This window comes from Abramis brama (genome assembly GCF_963993115.1).
Source record: "Abramis brama genome assembly, chromosome: 10".
In the NCBI taxonomy this organism is placed as follows: domain Eukaryota; kingdom Metazoa; phylum Chordata; class Actinopteri; order Cypriniformes; family Leuciscidae; genus Abramis; species Abramis brama.
This window is the reverse complement of record NC_139972.1, coordinates 12,829,835-12,855,192: the sequence shown is the minus strand read 5'-3', so window position 1 is coordinate 12,855,192 and position 25,358 is coordinate 12,829,835. Positions and strand designations below refer to the sequence as shown.

Genomic DNA, 25,358 nt, shown 5'->3' with positions numbered 1-25,358 from the left:
CATCAATTAGGCTACTCCAAAGGACTCTGGTTCATCTGCAAAAAACAAATGAAGATATGTTTGATTAAATCTGAGAGCTTTCTGTCCCTCCATTGACAGCTATGCAACTGAAACTTTAGCGCTTAAAAAAGTTAAAGAGGTCGTAAAACTAACCCATGTGATTTGAACGGTTTCCAAATTTTCCGAAGAGACTGGGTCGCTTTAATGATGAACAGATTGAAATTAGGATTTTATTTACATATTAGGCAAGTTTATTTATATACCAAATTTTATAGACAATGGTAATCAAGTGATTACATTTTACATAAAATGAGAAAGAAAATACAAGGTATTAAAAAGGTAAGAACCAGAAATAAAATAATTTAAATTAGAATTGATTGGCAGGAGATAAAACAGATAATTAAATGGGGTGCACATAATTAGTCAGTAGAATGTGAGGCTAAATAGATGTGTTTTCAGTCTGAAATGTGAGGCAAATGTTGGATCACGGACCAACGTCCCCAGAACGGACACCAACAACTCTGGCACGGACACCACCGTCTCCGGCACGGACACCACCGTCTCCTGCACGGACACCATTGACTCCGGCACGGATACCACCGTCTCCGGCACAGACACCAACGACTAAGGCAACCAACGCCTAAGGCACGGACACAATCGTCTCCGGCACGGACACCAACGACTCCGGCACAGACACCAACGACTAAGGCAACCAACGAATAAGGCACGGACACAATCGTCTCCGGCACGGACATCACCGGCACGGACACCACCGTCTCCGGAAAGGACACCACCGTCTCCGGCACGGACACCACCGTCTCCGGAAAGGACACCACCGTCTCTGGCACGGACACCAACGTCTCCGGAATGGACACCAACGTCTCCGGCACGGACACCACCGTCTCCGACACGGACACCTACGTCTCCGGAAAGGACACCACCATCTCCGGCACGGACACCAACGTCTCCGGCACGGGCACCAACGTCTCCGGCACGGACACCACCGTCTCCGGAAAGGACACCACCGTCTCCGGAAAGGACACCACCGTCTCCGGCACGGACACCAACTTCTCCGGCACGGGCACCAACGTCTCCGGAAAGGACACCCCCGTCTCCGGCATGGACACCAACGTCTCCGGCAAGGACACCAACTTCTCCGGAAAGGACACCAACGTCTCCGGCACGGACACCAACGTCTCCGGAAAGGACACCACCGGCACGGACACCACCGTCTCCGGCACGGACACCAACGTCTCCGGCACGGACATCACCGTCTCCGGCACGGACACCACCGTCTCCGGCACGGACACCACCGGCACGGACACAACCGTCTCCGGCACGGACACAAACGTCTCCGGAATGGACACCACCGTCTCCGGCATCATCGTCATCATCATCGTCTCCGGCACGGACACCACCGTCTCCGGCACGGACACCAACGTCTCCGACATCACTTTAAATGTCGCAATGAATGCAAGTAAAAAAGGCTCATTCTAAGGTAATAAAAACTTAACGGTTAAAGTATTTATACACCACTGAAAATAGTTATATGATATTGCATTTCTGTCAACAGATCCTCCTAAATATTACACAATGCACCTTTGCTTAAGAGAAGTGGTGCTGCCAACCTCGTTGGTTCTTGCACAAGGACATAACACTAACATCTAATTAAATATTTTAACATCCTAAAATAAAAATTGTGCACACAGCCACACATATTCATTCTCATTTTATTTAAAACATTCTTTAAAAAAAATTCTAGGTTTAGGGTTTTTAAATTTAAGATAATAAAGACTAAATGTTCCATAGGTTTACCATTGAAGATGATCTTCCAGCTTACCTTGAAAATCTGGGAGTTTGATGTTTAAATGCAAATGTAGTCTTAATTTGTTTTATATCCATGCTCCAATTATTCACCATAATACACTACACCAATCTTATAAAATCCAATCAAGTTTACACCGCTTTAATAACTATTATTAGTAGTAGTATAAAACAAAAGGCAGATGGAATTTATTTAAATTTAGTATAATACTATATAAAGTTTGTAAGCAAATATTGTTAGCACTCAGTGTTTATGTCTTGGGTTATGAAAGGCAGAATTTAAGATATATATGAGAAACTTTCTTTACAAACAAGAAAATAATTTATTGCAAGAAAAACAGCAAATATTTACAAAAAATGTACAGTTCCCTTAATTTTTGACATGAAAAAATTGAATATATTTTCAATTACTTACAATACACTGCAGAATGTATTGTGACACGCAATGTTTCTGCAAATCTCACATGTTATGGTTTTTTAATGCAAAATGTCAATGAGATGATACAGTTTATGGCAGATAATAAAATATAATCCGTAATCATCAATTCTTTGGCTTGTTTTTGGTTTTGTACAAATCAACAGACTAAAACATGGACAAAGTACAATACACAAAAGTCAAAAAATACTGTACAAAAACATTTCGCCCAATAGCTAACAGAGAATAAACATGCACACAACAGCTGAAAAAAAAGAGGACCAAACAAACCAGCATTACAAACTTGGTCTTTTTTTTCCCCACCCAAGAGCTTGGCAACAGTCTCATAAAAGTCTGAAAAGTGGCACCAGACTGTGATCAATCATTGATATCGGCCGCTAAAAGTCGTTTTCAGTGCAAGTAGACATCAGCACTGTTAATTATAAAAGGTGGGAAAAGGCACTGGACTGTTACAGGCTTGTGCAATGACCAGACACCAACTGGCTTGAATTGTAGCATTAAAAAACCCTTTCTCATATCGAGAAATCGATTTGATGCACCTTAAGTCAGCTAAATAAATATGTGAAAAATTATACAAAGAGTAAAATTACTATTTAATTATCTTGTGAAGCTGTGTAATTGTCAGTTGTTTCTTTCTGCTACCTTGCTTTAAAAAAATATGTAACCAAGTCAATTTTGTATCGGTGCATCCCTAGAATTCAACATACAAAACGCATTAACCCAAAACGCTTCTCAAGACCCTGTTAAAAAGCATGATAGCAACATGCTACAAAAATAAATAGGTAAAAATGAACCAATAACCGACTGTAATAGTGCAGCATACATCCCTAAGTACATATAATCAGTCATGCCGTACTTCACAATAATGAAATTCAACTGATAAACAGAATTCATCACATGTTGTAAAGCTGCTCAAAGTTGCTTTAGACCTACAGTAACACATCAAGAGAGTAGCAGCTTTGTGTTCGGACGTTTTGGTTGTCGTAAGTAACGTACATCGGTATAGCGAGTATTTGAAGTGCTTTCTCAAGGGTCACTGCTCTCCCCTGCGTTGCTCAGGAAAGCCTCTTTCTCAGGTGTGTCTGGTTTGACGGGGTCTTCCGTGTCGTTACAGGCCAAGGCTGCCTCTGTGCTGTGCCAGATCCCATAGCTAAAATAAATAACAAAACCTAGAGAGAAACAAAGTCATTAAAGCACAGCAGAACACCTTGTACTTGTTTTCCGTCTATGGTTAAGGTTTACCTTTGATTATTTTGAACAACTGTACCCATTTATTTTCTTTTATCGTGTTTTTATTATTCTAGTCGCCCTCATGTCGCTCCAAACCCCGTAAGACTTTCGTTCATCTTCGAAACACAAGTGAAGATCTTATTGATGAAATCTGAGTTTTCTGTCCCTCCATTGACAGTTACGCAACTACCACTTTAACGCTTCAAAAAGTTCATAAAGAGATCGTAAAACTAATCCATGTGAATTGAGTGGTGTAGTCCACATTTTCTGAAGAGACACAATCACTTTATATGATGAACAGACTGAATTTAGTCTATGCAACTACCACAATAAACTACCAGCCTGTCAGTGGAGAAAATAAAATATATTTGTGTTTTGAAGATGAACGAAAGTCTTAGAGTTTTGGAATGACATGAGGGTGAGTAATTAATGAAAAAAAAATTCATGTTTGGGTGAATAACACTTTAAGGTCTTAAGACAGAAGATGTCTGCTAAGATGCACTGGATTCTCCATCTTCATTAGTTTAAATTAGAACTTTAGAACTGTTTAACAAAGAAAGTAAACAGTATATGAAAAAAGTATTGTAACGTTTGCCTCTCTATTACTAGTAATAGAAAGGCAAACATTATTAAAAAAAAAACTTATATACAGTCGGCATTCAGCAAATTCGCATTTATATCTTTTCAACAAGTCTTTGAATATCTAATCTAATGTAAAATTAGCACTACCTGGTCTTAGAGAGTGTACAGTTAGTAACTGTTTTCTTCCATTTTATTTGTTTAAAATACTATAATAGGATTAAATAATGGATAAGCTGCGAAAGCATAAATCAGTTTATTTTACAGATTAATTTTTTTCCTCAAATTTCAAATAATTTTTCTTCATAGCAATTCATTTTACCACTATTTCTAAATGACTAAATACATAAAATAAATAAATTTCACTGCAGAAATGACTTTCTTTAAATGAAATAGTGTGATATCACATATTAGCCACCCTGTTTTCACCTGATATTAAGATTCATTTTGGTGGATCGGATCACAAGTGAATGAAGCTAAACACAGGTGTAAACGGGGTCTAAAACGTTTTAAGCTTGTCCACTTTCGACCACTTCCAAAGGTAGTCAAATCCATTAGACCGGATTGCTTTCATTGTGTAAACGCTCATGTGGTCAAATGTGGTCAAACAGCCACAAAAGACCGCCTGCTGACCTCATGCTTAAACCATCAAGAAACCCCTATCAGTCAACCACTCATGGACTTACCTATGGCCATCCAAATGGCGAAACGCATCCAGGTGCCTCTGTCCAGCTGCATCATCAGGTACACGTTAACAAACATACTGAGGACAGGGAGGAACGGGAGCAGAGGAACCTGGGTACACACATACACCCACCTGTCTTTACAAATCACCATAAGAAGAGAGTATAAAAGACTCTGTGTGAACATGCAGGTGTGTATTTACCTTAAAAGACAGCTTAGTTTTGCTCTCAGGCTGCCTCCATATTAACACGGTGATGATGAAGCAAACTACAGCCAGAATGCCAAGAACAACAAGAGCCCAGACCTGAAATCCACCCTGAACCGCCACGACACAGAACACACACACCAGGACACCTGCAGCAAAAGGAAGGGTATGAGTGTGAAGTCGATTCGCTGTCCATCTAATTATTTTAAAAATAATCAGAACGCAAGACTGCTGAAGTAAATGTGTCAGGTATGCATCTGTGTGTGTCTGACCTAATACACTCGTGCAGATGTTGACAGTGAAGCCAGAGAGACGAGAGGGCTCCTTGTTTTTGGGGGACAGAATGTTGTGGAAGGTGCAGAGATCAGGTATGAAACCAGCACTGCTCTCGTTGATGGAATCAGCCTCTGTTTCCTCCTGACAACTGGCTATCTGATAATGGACATTCACACTGGGTTGCTCTGGTTGGTACCTGAGAGAGAGAGAGAGAGAGAGACACAGAGAGAGAGAGAGAGACAGAGAGAGAGAGAGAGAGAGAGAGAGAGAGAGAGAGAGAGAGAGAGAGAGAGATTTTATGTCAGCTAGTTATAAACTAAAACTATATAGACAAACAACAAAATTACTAAAAGTTTAAAATGACAATGAAAACAGAATAATAAAATCCAATTCAAAATCTTGAAAACTATAAAAGTACATTACATAAAAGTACTATAAATGATACTATACATTATGATACTGAATACATTTATATCAGGGCTGTAACTTTAACATTAACTTAGTGCGATTAAGAAAATAATGCAAAACGATTATCGGATCCATAAAAATGGAGTGCAAAAACAACTCAGCGTGTGCAGTGACAGACTCCAGACCCTTACAGCTCATTCAGCCAAACTTACTTCATAAATGTTTATCCACCCTTTTCCTAACAAGCTTACTGCGGTTTAAACTGTGGGAGGCACTTCCAGTTTGGGGAAGTTCCACTTAAAAAGACTGAAACAAATTATTTTAAATCATAAGGTTGCGCTACAAATAATCCTTATCCGTATGTTTGACTGAATGAGCATGTTCTCATGTTCAGACTTCAAGAGAATAACATAACGCTTGGTGTTTTAATGTGACGTGGTATAACAAGAGTATCTATGGAAAGAGATCTGCATTCTTTTCCTTCTGATAATTTTTTTTTCCTTTTTATTCCGCTGTAACGGTATGAAAAAAGACAACAAATACTACACATTTCTGGCCTGCTCTTCCGATTTAATTTCCCGAATGCACTAAGAATCTCTTGTTTTTCTCCCCAAATCAATTCCTCACCTCTCTTTTCAGGTTTGTTTTCACATGGATGCTTTAAAAATCAATATTTAAAGACGGAAATCACTTTGAAATATTATCACTCAATGTTTCAGTTAATGGACATTTTTGATTAAGGCAACATGTTACATAATACAGGCATTATATATATAAAAATAATCGGTGGGTCATGGTCTGCTCTATTAATTTGTTAATAATTTGTTTACACTTTAATTTCCTTATAATGTTCGATGGTTAAAGGGTGAGTAGAATAATGTCCTCTCGTACCCAGTTTTTTAAAATGCTTATAGCGTTCATAGAGCGAACCTTTCGCTGATTATTTGCAGTTTAACGGTAGTCACTCCCATAATTCAAAACGTACCTCAAGACTAAGACACAGGCTGCAACAAGTGTGTAAGCCAGAAGAGTGCCAATGGACATGAGATCAACCAGATCTTTCAGATCAAACAGGAAAGCCATCACCGCTGTGAAGGGAAGAGGAGGATAATGATTTATTGGAGGATAATGATTCAGCAGTTGTATTAATTGTAATAATTATAAGAAGTGTATGCACAATAATACTATTTTGTTAATATTTGCAGCAGAATGAATATTAATACACTACGGTTCAAACGTTTGGGGTCGGTAAAAAGCCTCTTCTGCTCAACAAGGCTGCATTTATTTAATCAAAAATACAGCAAAAACAGCGATATTGTGAAATATTAAAATGTAGAATCTGAATTTTCAGCATCATTACTCCAGTCTTCAGTGTCACATGATCCTTCAGAAATCATTCTGATATGATGATTTGCTGCTAAAGTTTTGTTTTTGTATTTGTGTTAATATTTATAATGAATTATAAATAAATAAATATATTCTTGTGGCATATGAAATTTAATAAACAACAAGTCAATAAAAATAGACAATCTCTTAAAATAATTAAGAAATGGTTAATGAGTTGCGATATTTAAAGAGACTTCAACAAACTGAAAATGAACACCACCATTTACTCATTTATATTTTGTGCGCCCTGTAAAATAACATTTGACATTGCATTATCCTCTCTTCAGTATTACCACATATCCTGTTAACAGTTGGTCCCTTACTTAAAAAAGCACATCTTGCACTAGAAGTAATAGATGATGATTAGTCTTAATGATTGTATTTGTGTTTCATGTTTAACATGCAATTAAAAGGTTTTAGTTTGCTTCTAGTCCTAAGTGCCTGAAACTGCAGATTAAATGTAGACAAACCAAGGTTCTCAAACAACGCATGATTTCATGTTGTGGTTGGCTCATGTGCAATGCAATGTGCTCTTTTCAGGAAAAAAAAAAGGAGAAAAGACTCTTGTTCCCTTGTGAAAAGCATTCACTTAAAGGGATAGTCAATCCAAATATGATAAAAAAAAAAAAAAAAAAAAGTTTTTGTTCCAAAATTCCACTGTATTTTCCTATTACAAACATGCTTCAAAATATCTTCTTTTTGTTTCACAGAAGAAAGTAAGTCAAAAGGGTTTGGAACAACATGAGAGTGAGTAAATGACAATTTTCATCTTTGGGTAGACTATCCTTTTAAGGGCATTGATCATATATTTAAATTCCTAAAAGATTTAAGATACATTTCTAAATATAAATACAAAAGTTAAGTAAAAGGTTCCAAAATAATATGAAAAATACATGTGTACAATGAGGTATAATTTCTGAGGGTTTGATCATAAATTAAAGGAAAAAGTGACAAATCCTTAATAATTAATAATAATTAATAATTATTAGGAGTTAATAATTTTCTCCTCTACTCTACTCTTACCGGACAGAAGCCCAGCCACCATGGTGGCGATGACGGGCGTCTTCCTCTCACTGACGCGAGACAGGAAAGTGAAGATCAGACCGTCACTTGCCATGGCAAAGATAATGCGTGGCAGTGGGAACATGGACCCCAGCAGACTACACAAGCAGGGGAGGGAGGATCAGTGGATACATGATCTAAATCTGAACGCCAAAGATGAGCCCGGTTCAGACAATCACAGATGCCTCTCCACTAAAACTTTACATATAGGAGAGGAAAGCTCAGTATACTCCTTATAATTCACCTCCTCAAATGAAAAATTGACTTGTAAATGTATAAAGTTTATACTTCTGGTAATTCCGCTAACTGTTTCATGTCAATGCTGTAATTCTCTGAACATGAAGGCCTGAATAAAGCCTATTTTTAGTTTAGTGGATCAGACGGACATATTTAGTCATGGTGCAGTTTGAGAAGTTGTCGGCCGCAGCCCTGTGAGATCTGTAAAGGAGCGAGTGTGTTAGTGGTTTGAATGAGCGTCCTCACCTGCCACTATGCCTGAAGTTATAGTGGCCATTATGGGCGTTTTGGATTTTTCATTGATGTTGGCCAAGAACTTGAAGAGCAGCCCATCTTCAGCCATGGCCCATATTACACGGGGCATTGGGAACATGGAGCCCAACAGACTAGTTCAGGGGAGAGAAACAGATTCAAGCCATGCAATGCAGTTAGCTTGTGCATTTAACATCTACTGAAGCGAATTAGCTTTAACAAGAAAAAAAACAAAAACACTGGGTTTGCATTTAAAGGGTCATAAAACTCCAAACCACATTTTTTGAGATCCTACACACTACAAGTTTGGGGTTGCAAAAGATTTCACATTTTAAATAAATTATGTTTTTTTTTTTTTTTTACTTTCTATTCAAAGAATCCTGAAACGTATAATGAAAAGAAATATTAAGCATCACAGTTTTCAAAATTGATCAAAAGAAATGTTTCTTGAGCAGCGAATCAGCATACTAGACTGATTTCTGAAGGATCATGTGACACTGAAGACTGGAGTAATGATGCTAAAATTCAGCTTTGCCGTCACAGGAATAAATTATTTTAATAGAAAAGTTATTTTAAATTGTAATACTATCTCATAATATTACTGTTTTACTGTATATTAAACAATGCACCCTTGATGAACAATACTTCTGAACATAAAATCTTAACAACCCCAAACGTTTGAATAATTGTGCATGTGCATGTTTTCACATGATGCAAGACAATAGGTTGCATTCATTAACTGTGCGCATGCACATATTTGTGCGTGAAATCTGCGTACAAACGTTTTCATGAACAAACAACGTTTCATCAATAATTTTTTACGGGACACTTTGTAGGAGGGGTTTCATGACACTTTAAAGCATTTGAAACAATATGTAGTTGAGGTATTAAAAAGGTCATGTCATGGAGACATTGACTTACTCCTCAATTCAAAACTACCAAGACCCCTTTAAGTTATTTAAATAATTATCAGTATGATTTTTGTGCATGTGTATTTGTAGACATTTGTGCCAATGGAGTTTTGCAAAGGTTTCCAGCCATTATTTTCACAATCCTGTGTGGTGCCAATAGTGGCACAGAAATTACAAACTGCTGTTTTAAAACAAATAATGCTATGCAAATACACACACAAAAATACTGACAGCATGGGGTCTTGTGTTAGATAATGTTTGTTTAGCTCCTACCTGGTGGATAAAGCACAAAGTGAACCAACAGCTACTGCGTACGTCGCCCCTTCCCAGCCCACATATTTGAAGGCCACAGGCAGAGGGCTGTTTTTATCCAGCATGTAGTACGGCATCATCAACGTGAGGGCGGCAGATACGCCGAAGTAAGCGACGAAACAGATGAGAAGTGATGCTACAATGCCAATGGGTATCGCCCTCTGAGGATTCTTCACCTCCTCGCCTGAAATGCAGAGAAGCAGAAAAGAAAAGGGCTTTATTTCAACAGGCAGCAACAATCTGAAAATCTGTCTTAGAGCAGACTCTAAATTAAAAACATACCTGTTGTAGCAATACAATCAAAGCCAACAAAAGCGTAGAAACAGGTCGCAGCACCAGACAGGACTCCAGAGAAGCCGAACGGCATGAAACCACCAACACCCAGACTATCTGGCAGCGGCTCGGATGAACTGAAAATACAAACAAGGACTAGGATCTATAGCATCTCCCTCAAATAAAGACAATAAAGTTTAAAAATTCATTTACATTAAATAAAAATTAAAACGACTGTAAAACAATTATTTTTTAATAATATGCAGACTTGATCATCTGGTTAAACGACAGACTTCTCTCTGGTGACGCATCCCGACTTTTCCAATAAAAACCGATCCCTGCAAGCTCACGTTCTCATCTGCCTCCATTTTTTAGTGCAATGACCATAAAATTTAAATTTTATACAAATATTTTTAAATAAAAATAATGCCCATGATCGCTGGGAATTATTTGATTAATATTAGAAAAATCGCACCCCTCCCGCACATGCTCATCGGTAAATCGGCGTTCGCTCAAATCCCGCTCCGACATCAAATTTCTCTGTACCGTACTATACGTGTTCGTCATTAAAGAAAACGCATTTAGATCCATATTTATGTTTAAATAATATAATGTTATTTTTTTATTTCATCTATGTTGATTACATAAAAAGTGAACAGCATGAGTAAGATAGGATTTTTTGACGACAAAATAAATAAAACTTGGCTACCTATACAGTAGAAAAAACCCCTGAAATCAGTGCTACTTAACTAGAAAAAAAAAGAAAGGCTGTTGTCTTCAACACCCATAATGCACTGGGCATGTTGCCATCCAAGGCCACTCCCACCAGTCTGCTACTGATACGCTTGACCAGCGTAAAATACCGCCTTTCTTTAGTAGGAAATCCTTCTTAGCAAACTTTTCGGTCTCCAGTGAAGGATTCAGCGTGTTGTAGGCGGAGACTAAAGGCTGCAAAGAATTGTAAAAACAGAGAGAACGGCGCAACAGAAAATGACCACGAACACAGTGTTTAGGCCAAAAGGAGGGGAAAAAGTGTCGTTCTCTCAGTTCCGCCCGAATAAAAACAGTCGAGTACAGGTGAGAAAGTTGTTGTCATAAGTGTCCCATTTTATCATAATGCTGTTTAAAGAGTAAACAAAGTACAATACAATTTCAGTGATTAACCTACCCTAAGAATTACTGTTCTTTTAATAACCTCTTTATCGATCCGACTGTTCTTTTCGATAATCCATTACTTTTAGATGTACATTACAATATGGAATAAAAAAATTTTAAATCTGTCACTACTCTGTTTCAGCAACTCAACATGACTTTCAGCAAAATTCAGATTCCACAAAATATACTGTGTTTGTAGAGCTGTATTAAAAGAATAAAACAACAGTTCATTACTTCAAGGAGGATGTGTGGTTGAGGATCTCTTTAGGATCCAGGTTCCAGTTTTTGAAGGTTCCTTTGATGAGGCCCGACACCACCACAAACATTAGGACCAGAACATTGACGCAGGTGAACACCTTATTAATCATAGCGGACTCCTTCACCCCAAACGCCAACAAACCTGCAGAACAGCCACATGACATTTATTTGTTTGAACATAAACTGATATAAACTGGTGGATTTGTGAAATGTGACTCCTCAATGGCTTGCCTGTTAGCGTGAGGATGATGAGCACTGCAAACATGTCCGGATACTCTGCTAGCACTCCCGGGGCGTTCATATTCATGTGTAGCTTGCAGAAACCCTCGATATGTTTCCCAATGAGCTCATCAAAGGTCGCACTCCATGCTCGAGCAACACTGGATGTTCCTGAAAGAGGGAACATTATATTTGCGGTCAGGTGATATGGGTTATAACTAGGGCTGCATGATAAATTGAAATAAAATCGATATTGTGTTATGGCTTAGTGTGATTGTCAAATCACTCTCAAGCTGCGAGTTAGTTAAATAAATATATGCACTACTGGTTTCAAAATGAAGCGTGGCATTTAGACGCCTGATATCATGAGTGTAGATAAAAACAGTGCCGAGCTTCACTCTGAATCTGAAAGTGGCAGCGCATATTTTTATTTACAAATCTAAAGAAAAGCTTGATAGGTTACTGTTTGAAAATGAATAAATTAAGATGTACTAGTATTGTAATTATACAGTAAAAAAAAATATATATTTTACAGTACAATAGTGTTTTTAAAATATATTTCTTATTTTGATAGATTTTTTTTTTATAAATCACAATAAATTTGCAATATTTTAGTCATATTGAATTCAAATGAAAACAAGTAGATTTTTTAATTTAACACTACAAAAAAAAAAAAATTGTGATTTGAAACCATTTTCAAAAAAAATGGTAAAAATTCCTGTATTTTGTTATATTGCAGAAAAGCAAAATATTGCAAAGCCAGTTTTTTCCCAATACTGTGCATCCATATAGTTATAACTGAATGATTTCAAGTAGCAGTAATGGAGCCTGGGCTATTTGAAGCATTCTCACCAATGATATAAGACAGGATGAGGTTCCAGCCGGTGATGAAGGCCCACAGCTCGCCCACCGTCACATAGCTGTACAGATACGCCGAGCCCGTCCTGGGTACACGTGCTCCGAACTCAGCGTAACACAGTCCTGCCATGACTGAGGCCAATGCTGCAATCAGAAAGGACAGGACGATCGCCGGACCGGCGTTTTGCCGCGCCACGGCCCCAGCCAGCACATAGACGCCAGCGCCCAACGTGCTGCCCACTCCGAGTGCCACCAGGTCAAAGGTGTTGAGGCATCGGGAAAGCCGAGACTCTTCTGTGCTGCAGTCGACCACCTTCACCCGCAGAAGCTGCTTTCCAAATACTTTTAGGTGGGCAAGGACCATATTGATTTCTCTAAACACTCATACACACACAAGCACACACACACAGGCGCAAACACACAAAGACAAGCTCTTCACTGTTGTGCCAATGACCTGGAAAAACAAAAGACAAAGTGAGCGTGATTATTATTCATATACCGAGTCAATTAAAGTCAAGGATATTAACATACTACATTTTCAAATGTTCAAGTTTGCACAATTGACCCTTCGCTAAGCCCCGCCCTCCTTAGTTACTGTTGCTACGCCTAGGGGTGTAAATATTAATCGATTCCAGGGCTCGCAAAATTTCAAAATCGCTGGTAGCCCTTCGGGCAGGCACTCTTCAGATTTTGGTAGCCCCGAAATGAATGTTACTAGCCCAGATAAAAAGACAATTTTTAATGTAGAAAATTGGTTAGGAGTCAAAACAATGAATCAAAAACTTTTTCAAAACACAAAATATCATATGCATCTGGTTCTAGCTAAACTGAAATGTGTGTGATCAGTGTGGAACATGAATCAGTCTGTGTCTGTGGCTCAGCCCCCAATGAGAGTATGATAAAAAAATAAAATAAAATAAAAGTAACACTTTAGTTTAGGGTCTAATGCTCACTATTAAGTTTCATTAACATGCAGATGGCAGGGTTTTATCATCACTGAGGTCCCGAATGTGAGGTAGGCTAGTTTGGGGGGTTCGGGGGCACCCCCGAGAATATGTTGATTTCTCTGATCTACATATGTGCATTTTAAGATGTTTTGAAGGCCAAAATAATTGGATAACAATAGCTTTAAAACCATGCAAGTGCAGGGGCAGCTGATTATTTTTCTCTCCTCATCAGCATCACTCCAATTCTCTTAGTTTTTCTCTCGCTCTGTCTCTTCCCCTCCTAAAGCTGAGCTTTGACTGATAGGCTTTTCATTTTTGTCTGTCAGTGAAGAAAGTAAACAGGGTCAACTGATAGGTTGATTTATGAATCATTTTCTCAGACGCATTCATTTACTGAAAGCTACTAAGAAAGCTAGGTAGCCTAACTAAGTTTATTAAATTCATTCACAATATGTACACATTAAAGGAACACTCCACCGTTTTTTGAAATAGGGCTTATTCACCTTCTTTCCCACATTTAGATAGGTGGGCAAATGCATTTTTGTCTCAGTGCATGCATTGTTTTAGTTTGACAGGGTCGGCGCTAGCTTAGCTTAGCACAATGAATGGAATCCTTTGTTGCCAGCTAGCATGTCCTGAGTAAAAGTGATAAAAAAAAAACAAAATAAAAAAAAAACACCTAATTACTTCTTGTGGTCTGCGTATTCACACCGAGTACAAATAGCGATGCAGATTAACACTAGGCGATTTCCTAGGCAGATATTGACTTGGGACTATATTAGGGTGAAGCACAGGCAAAGCACTGCTACTTGGGCGCAGAGATACGCAACACATGAAATCCCACGACTTCCGTCAACATACCGGCATGAATAGTAGCTGGCTATTTTTCCTACAGTACATGAATGGCAATGAACATGATTTCAATAAATGTTACAAGTAAATTTAGGCATCACAACACAATAATATACAGTATTAAAATGGAAATGAATTTTAACATTGGCTAAAGATACACTATACTGTGTTATTAAATTATTGTTTTTACAGATTAATTTAAGCAAGCATAGATGAAAGCAATGGTAATCTAAAAGTTCAATTGAGCCACCAATATTATTATAATATTACAACATTATTAGTATATAATATATTATTACTAATATATTATATAGACTCATTACATGCAAAGTGAGATATTTCAAGCCTTTATTGGTTATAATTTTGATGATTATGGCTTACAGCAGGGATAGGCAACTCCGGTCCTGGAGGGCCACTGTCCTGCAGAGTTTAGCTCCAACCCTAATTAAACACACCTGAACAAGGCAATCAATGTTTTCAGGATTACTAGATAGATACAGGCAGGTGAGTTTTTATCAGGGCTGAAGCTAAACTCTGCAGGACAGTGGCCCTCCAGGACCGGAGTTGCCAATCCCTGGCTTACAGTTTATGAAACTCACGAAATCAAAATCCCAGAAAATTTGAATATTACATGAAATCACACAGTAATTACACAGTGATACCATGGTCATTGAACCAGGTTTTGGTTCTTTTGGCAGTGTGGGCAGGTGCAAATCCTGCTGGAAAATGAAGGAAGCATGAAGTGCTCTGGAAATGTCCTGGTAGACGGCTGCGTTGACTCTGGATTTAATAAAGCACAGTGGACCAAAGTCCTCTTTTCTGATGAGAGCAAATTTTGCATCTCATTTGGAAACCAAGGTCCCAGAGTCTGGAGGAAGAATGGAGAGGCACACAATCCAAGATGCTTGAAGTCCAGTGTGAAGTTTCCACAGTCTGTGTTGGTTTGGGGAGCCATGTCATCGGCTGGTGTTGGTCCACTGCTGTCCACTCAACGCAGCCGTCTACCAGGACATTTTCAGAGCACTTCATGCTTCCTTCAGCAGACAAGCTTTATGGAGATGCTGACTTCATTTTCCAGCAGGATTTGCACCTGCCCACACTGCCAGAATAACCAAAACCTGGTTCAATGACCATGGTATCACTGTGTAATTACTGTGTGATTTCATGTAATATTCTAATTTTCTGGGATTTTGATTTTGGGGGTTTCATAAGCTGTAAGCCATAATCATCAAAATTATAACAAATAAAGGCTTGAAATCTCTCACTTTGCATGTAACGAGTCTATATAATATATTAGTTTCACCTGTTAAGTTGAATTCTTGAAATAAATCAACTTTTTGATGATATTCTAATTTTATGACCAGCACCTGTAAGTATGCATGCATGTATGTATGTATGTAACTATGTATGTATGCATGCATGCATGCATATGTGTATATATATATGTGTATATATATATATATATATATATATATATATATATATATATACACACACACACACACACACACACACACACACAACAAATTCATGTAAAACATTCATAAAGCCATTTTTATGCAGATTGCAGCACTCTAGCTTTAACTAACAAATCAAAAATTTTACAAACAATTCTAAGATAAACTGTTGCATTTAATTACATGCGACAATTCAAAATAATTTGTTAGACCTTTATTATTAAATTTATCAGTCTCCATCAGCGATACCTCCTCCCCCCGTATTAACTTTATTTCAGCTTACAGTAACTTTCCTAAATATCTTTGTTTAATAGCTATAAAAATATTCAAATGAAGTGCGATAGGATTCTTATTAAATGATGCAATCAGCAAGATCCTGACATAAGCTTCCCTGGGAGAGTCACAAGAGTGATGATATGTGAGCCTGGTACTACAACATGCATGATTCTCTTACTCATCGTTACTGTAATAGCTGTGAGCCAAAAGCAGACTGGAGTTAAGCCGAGGTATCTCTTGAACCTTACAGTAGGATCTTTTTATAAACACACAAGTGTGGCACGAACGTCAGTGATCATATTCAAGCAAGTCACATGTAATAAATAATGAAATAAATATACTGTACACCAATAAATATACTGTGTACCAATAAACATGAACGTGAGCTTATTCCCTTTTCCAGTTTCTCCAGCTCAAGTAACAGGACATCCTATTTCATCAACCCCTAACATTACATTTTTGATATGTTGGTCATTTACAAAACATGTCTACGTCAAATATCACTGGCAAAAAATAAATAAATAAATAATTGTAAAAAAAAAAAAAAAAAAAAAGTGTATAGATTTTTATAATAAATTAATACATATTTTGCAGAAGGAAAACTAAGAATAATTTGTACAACATATTCTTTTTTGCAACACAATACGACTTTTTTTTATCTTAAAGGCCTAAAAACACAATTCATTATTTTTTTTCTTTTGATTTAAAGGTGAAATATGTCAGTGACATGTTCTTGACTGGTTGCATCAGATCCATCCATTGGTAATCATGGCTAAAACACAAACTCTAACTCACAATATTCCCTTCATGTTTGATTACAGAAAGAAAAGACATCAAAAGATCATTTAGTCTGAAATATCCATATTAAATTTGAGTCCCCCTGAAGGCCACTGTTGAAACACTAAAGCATTTAAAATAAATTAGTGCCACTGAATCATTTAGTGAGCAAAACCAATAATGGAGTCATGGGAAACTCAAATAAGATAAACAGCAAGACAACAAATCCACAGAGACCGTTAATCAGAGCGCACTGAAGTTTCAAATTCTTTTCTTACCAACTCGATATCAGAGCAAAAGGAAATCCCCAGAATACAAATAAAGTCCTGTGATTCTTTGAGCTCTGGCTTGAGTTCAGCACCTCCTCCAGGTATCAAACACAATGAGGATTTGTAAAGTAAAACCTTTGATGGAGCCTTTGTCCTCTCAACTCTCATAATAAATACAAGCAAGGGGAGGCGTTCAAACCCTGTGTCCGCCTGTAGCACGAGTCGCATGCCTTTGTGGCAACTAACTCATTCAAAGCTCTGGACACAAATAGCACACAGTGAGGTCAAGTGAAGACCGGCAGCTGCTCCTGCATTCACTCCATCAGATCTCTTGACTCTGGTTCCTGTCCGTCACTGCCTACCGTCATAAAACACCTCTGACACTTAGAGCTACATAACATCAAATCTGCTCTAGATGTTTCAACCTTTAAATGACATTTCATATTTATGTCATACTCATGCCACTTCATTCCCGTATGACTGTGGTGTAAAAAAAAAAAAGGGTGTTTTGAAAATTTTCACACTGCTATAGCCCTTATGTAGCCCCGCCCCTTTTTTTCCGGTATATGACGGTATTTTTTTCCGCATGACTGGGTGTAAACCACATTTTCTACTGATTGAGAGAGGAAATACTGCAGTAGATTGACTCAGAATGCCCTATTTTACTGTCATGAGTGAATATTGTAGAAAAACTCAACACTAGTATTAATACAGGTTTCCCCGGTAACGACTGAACACAAAGCGGTTTCCCCGGTAACGGCTGAACACAAAGCAGCGCAGTGCTCATAAACGCTGCTTTATCAGGAAAGATAAAGATAGATTAAATGAAAATAACAGAAACTTTTCTAAAGACAGTCAGTTCCCTTCAAAGATACATTCATATAAAAAACACCCACGCCACATTTTTACTTTAAAAACTTTACTCAACGATGTCAAAGCCTTTTGGAAAATCTATTTGTGGCGGGCAGTGTTAATACTGTGAATCAATGTATGGGAAAAACTAATATAATTTGACAGCTATCAATTATGGTTTAACCAATTCATCTTTACCGTCACGCTTAGTAACACATACAGCTGTGCCCTCACCACAGTGCAACAGTGAAAAGTTTCAACCATTATTATATGCAGTATAATAAAAAAAATTAATATCATAACAAAAATAAAAACCGGTATTCGGTATGAACCGGTATGCTGCAGAGCGCTACTTTCAACCCGGAAGAACGAAATTGCTCTGAAAAACGCAGGAATATTTCCGCTTATTGGTAAACTGCTTTTAGTGTTTTCAACCTATTTTCAGATCTCAAAACATGTGTTTTGGGGTTTCATGATGACCCTTTAAAAACTGCTGCAGCACAGATCAGCAGCAGGAGTCAGATTTAACTCATTTCATTTAAAAGATTTAAAGAGAAGCTGAATGACAAGACGATGGCGGAAGATTTGGTTTCAAAGCGAAATGTAAAAGTGCCTATTTGGCAATATTCAGCTTCTGTGTAAACGTGGAAAGACAAAAAATTAAATACAACAAATATATAAATTTGTTGTTGTTTTGTCTTATTTTATATCCTAAGTCACCTTGGCTCTTCCGAACACATTCTCACTGGATGCCAGTCGACTTTAACATTCATGTACTGGGGCTGTTTATTTGGAGAGAGAGTAATAGAACAAAGCCTGCTTATTATACAGCCTAACGCTGCTGTGTGGCAACATGATTGCACAAGGTATTCTGGGAAATCTCCAATTCATAGCCTTGAAGAGTAATGATGAGCACACCCCATCCACTTTAAACGGCCATAGCAACGCGAACGCAGGCATGGAAACTCGTGCTTCTGTCAAGCGGTGTAAATCCAGTTAGTGGGCTGGTAGAGGGCCTTGCCCCATTTTCCACCAATCACAGATCACCAGCAGAAACGGGAGGCATCTGAACACATCAGCTGGTCACATTGTGTTCACACGTGTAGTTGTGTTCACACTCTTCAGTAAGGTCAGCATGCCCAGGTCAGTTGACTTTGACTTTTTCTCCATTCTGTCACCTGATGGAGTTTTGGTTCCTTGCCACTGTTGCCTTGGCTTTTGGCTTGCTTAGTTGGGGACATTTAATATTCAACAATATTATTGATCTGCCTTACTTAAGGTGGACGATGACGCAATTTTCTTCTAGAAACAAACTTTGTTGTATTATTTTCATGTTATCACTGTGAAGCTGCTTTGATACAAATCTGCATTGTAAAAAGCACTATATGAATAAAGGTGACTTGACTTTATGTTGAGATGATATGATTAGATCAGAACTATAATGAGGAATCTGAATCTGTACTTGGAAATAAATATATATGTGAATAAAAAACTAAATTCAATCTATTCATCATATAAAGCAATCAAGTCTCTTCAGAAAATTTGGACTAAACGGCTTGATTCATATTTTTTCAGGATTTTTTTTTTAAAAATAAAAATAATATTTTGTAACATTATAAAAGTCTTTACTATCACATTTGCTCAATTTAATAAATCAATACTGAGTAATCCCTCAAACAAATGCAGAATTTGGGAGCATAAGAGATCATAATGCATCATGAGAGCATAATCTCTCAGCAACACATTTGTTTTGTTTTTTTCATCTATTTCAAATTTAATGCACAAACATATGGAGGCAAAGCACCCGACCCAAAATGAAATGGAGAGCTTTAAGATAGTTCAATAATGCACACAGTTGCACACCTAGCTGTGGATTATCCTGCTTATTCCATCAGTGTTCACAAATTAAAGCTCTTATTTATGTTTGCAGCACAAAATTTGAATGGATGGATAAAGATTACATGGTAAGATTACATTTAGTTGAATGAATCTGAATAATGATAATTAAAAAAAAAGGGCGTGTGAATTACCTGCGTCTTTCTAAGTGAATATGTGAATTGAATTTCTTGCGACAGCACGGACAATTTATGTCCTCCTGAATGTTTCTGAGCATGCAAGAGATGTGACCGCATCATGTGATATAATAAAGGAAGTGCATTAATATACAACGTGATTAAACTGCCGGGAACTACCGGTGAATTCAATGTTTTTATTCCACACCCTTATGGACATCAAGACCAACCAAACAGCATATTATCCAGGCCTGCCAACACCCAACCTTGTTACACCCAGTCCAAGAATCGTGTTTTAACTGTCTTGATGCTAACATTAAACGGAGAAGTGAAACCACAGACATCCTCAAAACAAAAGAGTCATGATGGGTGATTTATTGAAGCAACCCAAAAAGATTTCTGGAACTGAACACCTGTCACTCCATATTACTCATGCCAAATTCCTATCTGCTGATCTGACCGTTTCACTGTCCAAACAAAAACTCGGTCATGGCAGTTTAACTTGATGTGCCCTGAAAAGCAAACACATAGTCCACCACCCTTCAACTCTAGAGAGACACCTTCTCTGTCAATGTCTTCTGACTGATACCTGTGTCAACATGATGAACATAACCACAACTTAATCAAATTGACAAGCTTGAAATCAAACCTGACTTGTAATGGTCACACACACAACATTCTGCATTTTCCCAATGGGCAACGCTCATACACACCCAAATCAGTTCAAATAAATGTTCAAATAAAGCATAGAATAACTTATGTAATAATCACAGAGTACATTGAAACAGTTTGGAATATTTTAGCTCTGATAAACATTTCACCACAAGCATTTAAAGGCATTGGGCTTCATTCATCTGAAACGAGCACAGAAACCATCTTACGACAGGGTTCACGTGTGATTTATGAAACAATATGGCAAATGTACAGTGCTATGCATAAGTTTAGACACCCATGCTAAAGTTGACTAAAAAGAGGAATAAAAAATCATCTTTATGATTAACTTAATGCCTTAAAGGTCCCGTTCTTCGTGATCCCATGTTTCAAACTTTAGTTAGTGTGTAATGTTGTTGTTAGAGTATAAATAATATCTGTAAAATTATAAAGCTCAAAGTTCAATGCCAAGCGAGATATTTTATTTAACAGAAGTCGCCTACATCGAACAGCCCGTTTGGACTACATCCCTGTACTTCCTTCTTTAATTACGTCAGTAGAACCGTTTTTTGACTAACCTCCGCCCACAGGAATGCTCCCTCAACTCTACCGAAATTCATTTATGTACTTGCGCACTACTTATAACTTACTGTGTTTACTCAGCTCTTATGGTGATTTTCTGAAGTAAAACTGACGCTTCATCTTTTGTGCGATGTACAATAAACTTTATTAAACTCATCAGTATATGTTTGATCATCATTCGGACCTGGTCCGAAACAGCAGACTTGTAGGCTATTAATAAATAATGGATACATACAAGCAGACGACAAATACGTTATAATAACCGTAAACTATACTAAACTATACCTGTTTCATCTCTATACAGCACTCTGACTCTAGGCATTATTGTCCGACTCGAAATGAACACCGTTACTGAGAGTTTCTGATATTATCATCATTCCGTGAGATGAAATTGTCCTGAGAGACTGAGCGCGAGCTCATGAAGCTCCGCCCCCTGGGTCGTCCAGCAGCAGCTCATTTGCATTTAAAGGGCACACACTAAAACAGCGCGTTTTTCTGTGACCCAAAAAATGACAATTTAAACATGCTGTAAAAAATGATCTGTTGGGTATTTTGAGCTGAAACTTCACATACACACTCTGGGGACATCAGAGACTTATTTTACATCTTGTGAAAAGGGGCATAATACGGGACCTTTAATTAAAAAAAATAGGAAAAATCCAACCTTTAAGGACACCAATTTTCTTTGTGAATGAATAATGTATCGTAAATAAATAAATGTTCTTCCTTAAAATACAGGGTGCATAAGTCTGGACACCCCTATGTTAAATTCCCATAGAGGCAGGCAGATTTTTATTTTTAAAGGCCAGTTACTTCATGGATCCAGGATACTATGCATCCTGATAAAGTTCCCTTGGCCTTTGGAATTAAAATAGCCCCACATCATCACATAGCCTTCACCATACCTAGAGATTGGCATGGTTTTATTTCAGTTAGCCTAATAGCTGGTTTGATTTGCATTGAGAGATGATTTTATGGAAAGTACTCCATGCCAATCTCTAGGTATGGTGAAGGCTATGTGATGATGTGGGGCTATTTTAATTCCAAAGGCCAAGGGAACTTTATCAGGATGCATAGTATCCTGGATCCATGAAGTAACTGGTCTTTAAAAACAAAAATCTGCCTGCCTCTATGGGAATTTAACATAGGGGTGTCCAGACTTATGCACCCTGTATTTTAAGGAAGAACATTTATTTATTTACGATACATTATTCATTCACAAAGAAAATTGGTGTCCTTAAAGGTTGGATTTTTCCTATTTTTTTTTAATTAAGGCATTAAGTTCAATTTCCAAAAGATGATTTTTTATTCCTCTTTTTAGTCAACTTTAGCATGGGTGTCTAAACTTATGCATAGCACTGTATATATTGCGATATGCATATTGCAACAGCTTGCAATAACTGGGGTCATGAACTAAAGACGAAGAGAAAAATCACTTACTGCTCTTGGCTGAATAACTTTTGTAGCTTTAATAATAATCAGTACATATTTAATTCATACAGTGAAAACTAAGCAGTGTTTATTTTTACATTTGATTATTCAGTTTCTGTTGTTAAATAAACCTGTTGTAGACCTTCCTGAAACCCTAAACCCCGTGGTTTACACTGATGTTAAAATAACACTTCTAATGTTATACTAAAACACTGCTGTTCACTTTCAGAAGCTGTAGGGATTTTTACTTAATATATTTTAAAGATAATTTAAGTTTATTTTACACACTTTAAGCATTATTGTATCGCATATCAAATATCGCATTATTTAATGAGTTATCGCACATCGCATTTTTCTTCAATATCGTGCAGCCCTACTCGCAATTGCAAATGATTACATTCATTTATATGCATATTAAATAGCCTGGTAAATAAAACGAAACACTTTCAAACACTATAAACACTACAGCATAAGCTATTTTCCCCTCACTTCACAACGGCATTCAGAACAGAACAAGAATAAAAAAATAATTAGCCATGAATTATATATTAAACTATAAAATATAACACAAACACGTGTTTGTTTCATAAATGATGCCCATTGTGTGGATTTCTGCAGAATTTATTTAATTCTTGATAATATAAACCTTAATTTTACAACTCTGCTGAATTCAATACAATTTGTACCTTCCCAAAAATATAATATTAAAACACTGTGTGTCGTGTATTTTCTGGGGTAGACTAGGGCACAGTCACCTTGACCCTTCATATTTGCAGGTGTTCATGGCTGCGTTTCAGGACACAGAGGAAAGAGGTTTCATTATTTTCCATGAATCTGTTCAAATTGTGTTTAAAAACAATTTAAACTGATTCATTGCATCATCGCACAAATATACTCACTTTGCAGAACATCTTTTATGAATTACTTTGTAAAAATTTGGACTACTTTTTTCAATCTCTCTTTATGATTTTTTTTTTTTTTTAAGCGTCAAAGTGGTAGTTTGCGTAGCTGTCAATATAAGGACAGAAAGCGCTCTGATTTCATTACAAAGATCTTCATTTGTGTTCCTAAGATGAACGAAAGTCTTACAGGTTTTGAACAACATGAGTGTGAGTAATCGATGACATAATTTTCATTTTTGGGTGAACTAACCTTTAAGTAAATTTAAAATGTAAAATTAATAATTCAATAAGCTGTTCACAGAGAGTGGCATGGATGATAGCATAAATGTTTCTGTGGAAAAAAGAGAGAACTTCCTCTTGACCTCATTTCTGACAGATATGAGGAGCCATATTTACACTATTACTGCAGCTAGAAAGGCAACACTTGAATAACTTTAAGCAATAAATCATTATCAAGCGTTAATATAATGCACTCTACAGATCAGCTGTAGTACATTGAAACATGAATAGGCTTAAAGATGGAAATACTGCTTGAATATAGCCTATATTAAACAAAGCATGAGAAATGTCACATTTTACAGTGTTATTAAAGGCAATGCTAATATCACACTTATGCGTAGTGGTCAGTAAATAGTTTTGTATTTTGAATGGGAATCTGGCATAATGTTGTTATATTGTACATTCAATTCATATACATGAACATTAGTATTATGAATACTGACTGTCTGTGGGGGAATCATCTCTATAGTTTGCTATTGAATGAACTAAAATCTATCTTCATTTTCAATTTACGTATGAAACAAAACGTAAACAACGTTTACCACAAACAGCTCTTGTTTTCTTCGCATCTGCACGACTCAAGAGAATGGCCTTTTTCTTCTAAAGAAAGATAAATGTTGCAGAAAGACGACGAGCTTGCATGTATTAGTAGCTACTAGCAAAACAAATTTCCCGCATTTTCAAACGTCATAAAAAAGCGCAGTTACTCGCCACAAAGAAGCAAAACATGCGGATTGTCCTCAATGGCACGTGGCTTCTCTGTGCCAGAAGTTCAATACGAATTTTGTAGTTTATTTTTTGTCTTCGAATAAAAAGAATTCCAAGTTCTAAATGTCGAGAGATTTGACGCACGTGCCTTTGAATTCTAAAAAGTATTTCTTCAAAGAATGCATTGAACCTAAAGTCCGGGCGGGAAGTCGATTAGCTACAAATCTGATGGACACAGCATTGCATTTTCATTGTTCATTGGGTTTTGTTTGAGCTTTGGTTAATGCCAAATGACAATGAATTATAGCGCGCGCTCTATAAAAGGACATGCACGCGCTCTTCACACATGTCAACCCCAAATATATTTAATTCTGCATTATACAGAGATTTCCTGCGTTATCTCGTCATCTTGCATAGTGAAATGTTGCATCAGCCCTTATATGGAGAGCACACCATGTGCATCGCAGACATGCCGCAAGAAGGTTAACAATCTCAATAAAAAATTCATTCAAAGTATCAAAAAGTAAGCTACACGTAGAAGAGAATAAATGAGCAAATCAAAAACAGTTGTTTTACATGCACGTGCTTCATTCTTACCTAGTAAGGACTCCCAAAAGCAATTCCCTCCGCGACCTCGGAACTAACACCTTCGATACGGCGAAAAATAAACATAAAACCTGTGCTATTTACAATAAAATACTACCCGTTTCCCCTTGGGTATAAACCCTACCCGTGTGGTATCATTGACCGAGTGTCTCTAACATCCTTCCGTATGCCGAACCAAGCCAACACCCAAGC

The 25,358-nt window shown here is 37.3% G+C and overlaps 2 protein-coding genes across 2 annotated transcripts; one reads left to right on the top strand and one right to left on the bottom strand.

Moving 5' to 3' along the window:
- The first annotated feature begins 481 nt into the window (after positions 1–481).
- LOC311091000 (uncharacterized protein) lies at positions 482–8,460 on the top strand. The gene is made up of 3 exons (XM_084126696.1): positions 482–1,498; positions 7,739–7,775; positions 8,059–8,460. The coding sequence occupies exon 1, from the start codon at positions 868–870 to the stop codon at positions 1,495–1,497; it is 630 nt and encodes a 209-aa protein (XP_083982822.1). The 5' UTR covers positions 482–867; the 3' UTR covers position 1,498; positions 7,739–7,775; positions 8,059–8,460.
- Positions 2,326–25,358, bottom strand: slc7a1b (solute carrier family 7 member 1b). Its single transcript, XM_084126695.1, has 12 exons — positions 25,158–25,358; positions 12,560–13,019; positions 11,720–11,878; positions 11,465–11,630; positions 10,085–10,212; positions 9,764–9,986; positions 8,574–8,713; positions 6,628–6,730; positions 5,231–5,430; positions 4,956–5,107; positions 4,756–4,864; positions 2,326–3,429 (listed from the first exon to the last, which is right to left on the bottom strand). Exons 2-12 carry the CDS (start codon positions 12,927–12,929, stop codon positions 3,287–3,289), a joined length of 1,893 nt encoding a protein of 630 aa, XP_083982821.1. The 5' UTR covers positions 12,930–13,019; positions 25,158–25,358; the 3' UTR covers positions 2,326–3,286.

What these genes read in the sequence shown, in the direction of transcription:
- LOC311091000 (XM_084126696.1), top strand. Translation starts at nt 868, where the DNA reads ATGGACACCAACGTCTCCGGCACGGACACCACCGTCTCCGACACGGAC.
- slc7a1b (XM_084126695.1), bottom strand. Translation starts at nt 12,929, where the DNA reads ATGGTCCTTGCCCACCTAAAAGTATTTGGAAAGCAGCTTCTGCGGGTG. An exon ending in AACTTCAGGCATAGTGGCAG is followed by an intron (nt 6,731 to 8,573) that starts GTGAGGACGCTC and finishes TTCCCTTCACAG; the next exon opens with CGGTGATGGCTTTCCTGTTT. An exon ending in GCCTGTGTCTTAGTCTTGAG is followed by an intron (nt 5,431 to 6,627) that starts GTACGTTTTGAA and finishes TCTCTCTCTCAG; the next exon opens with GTACCAACCAGAGCAACCCA.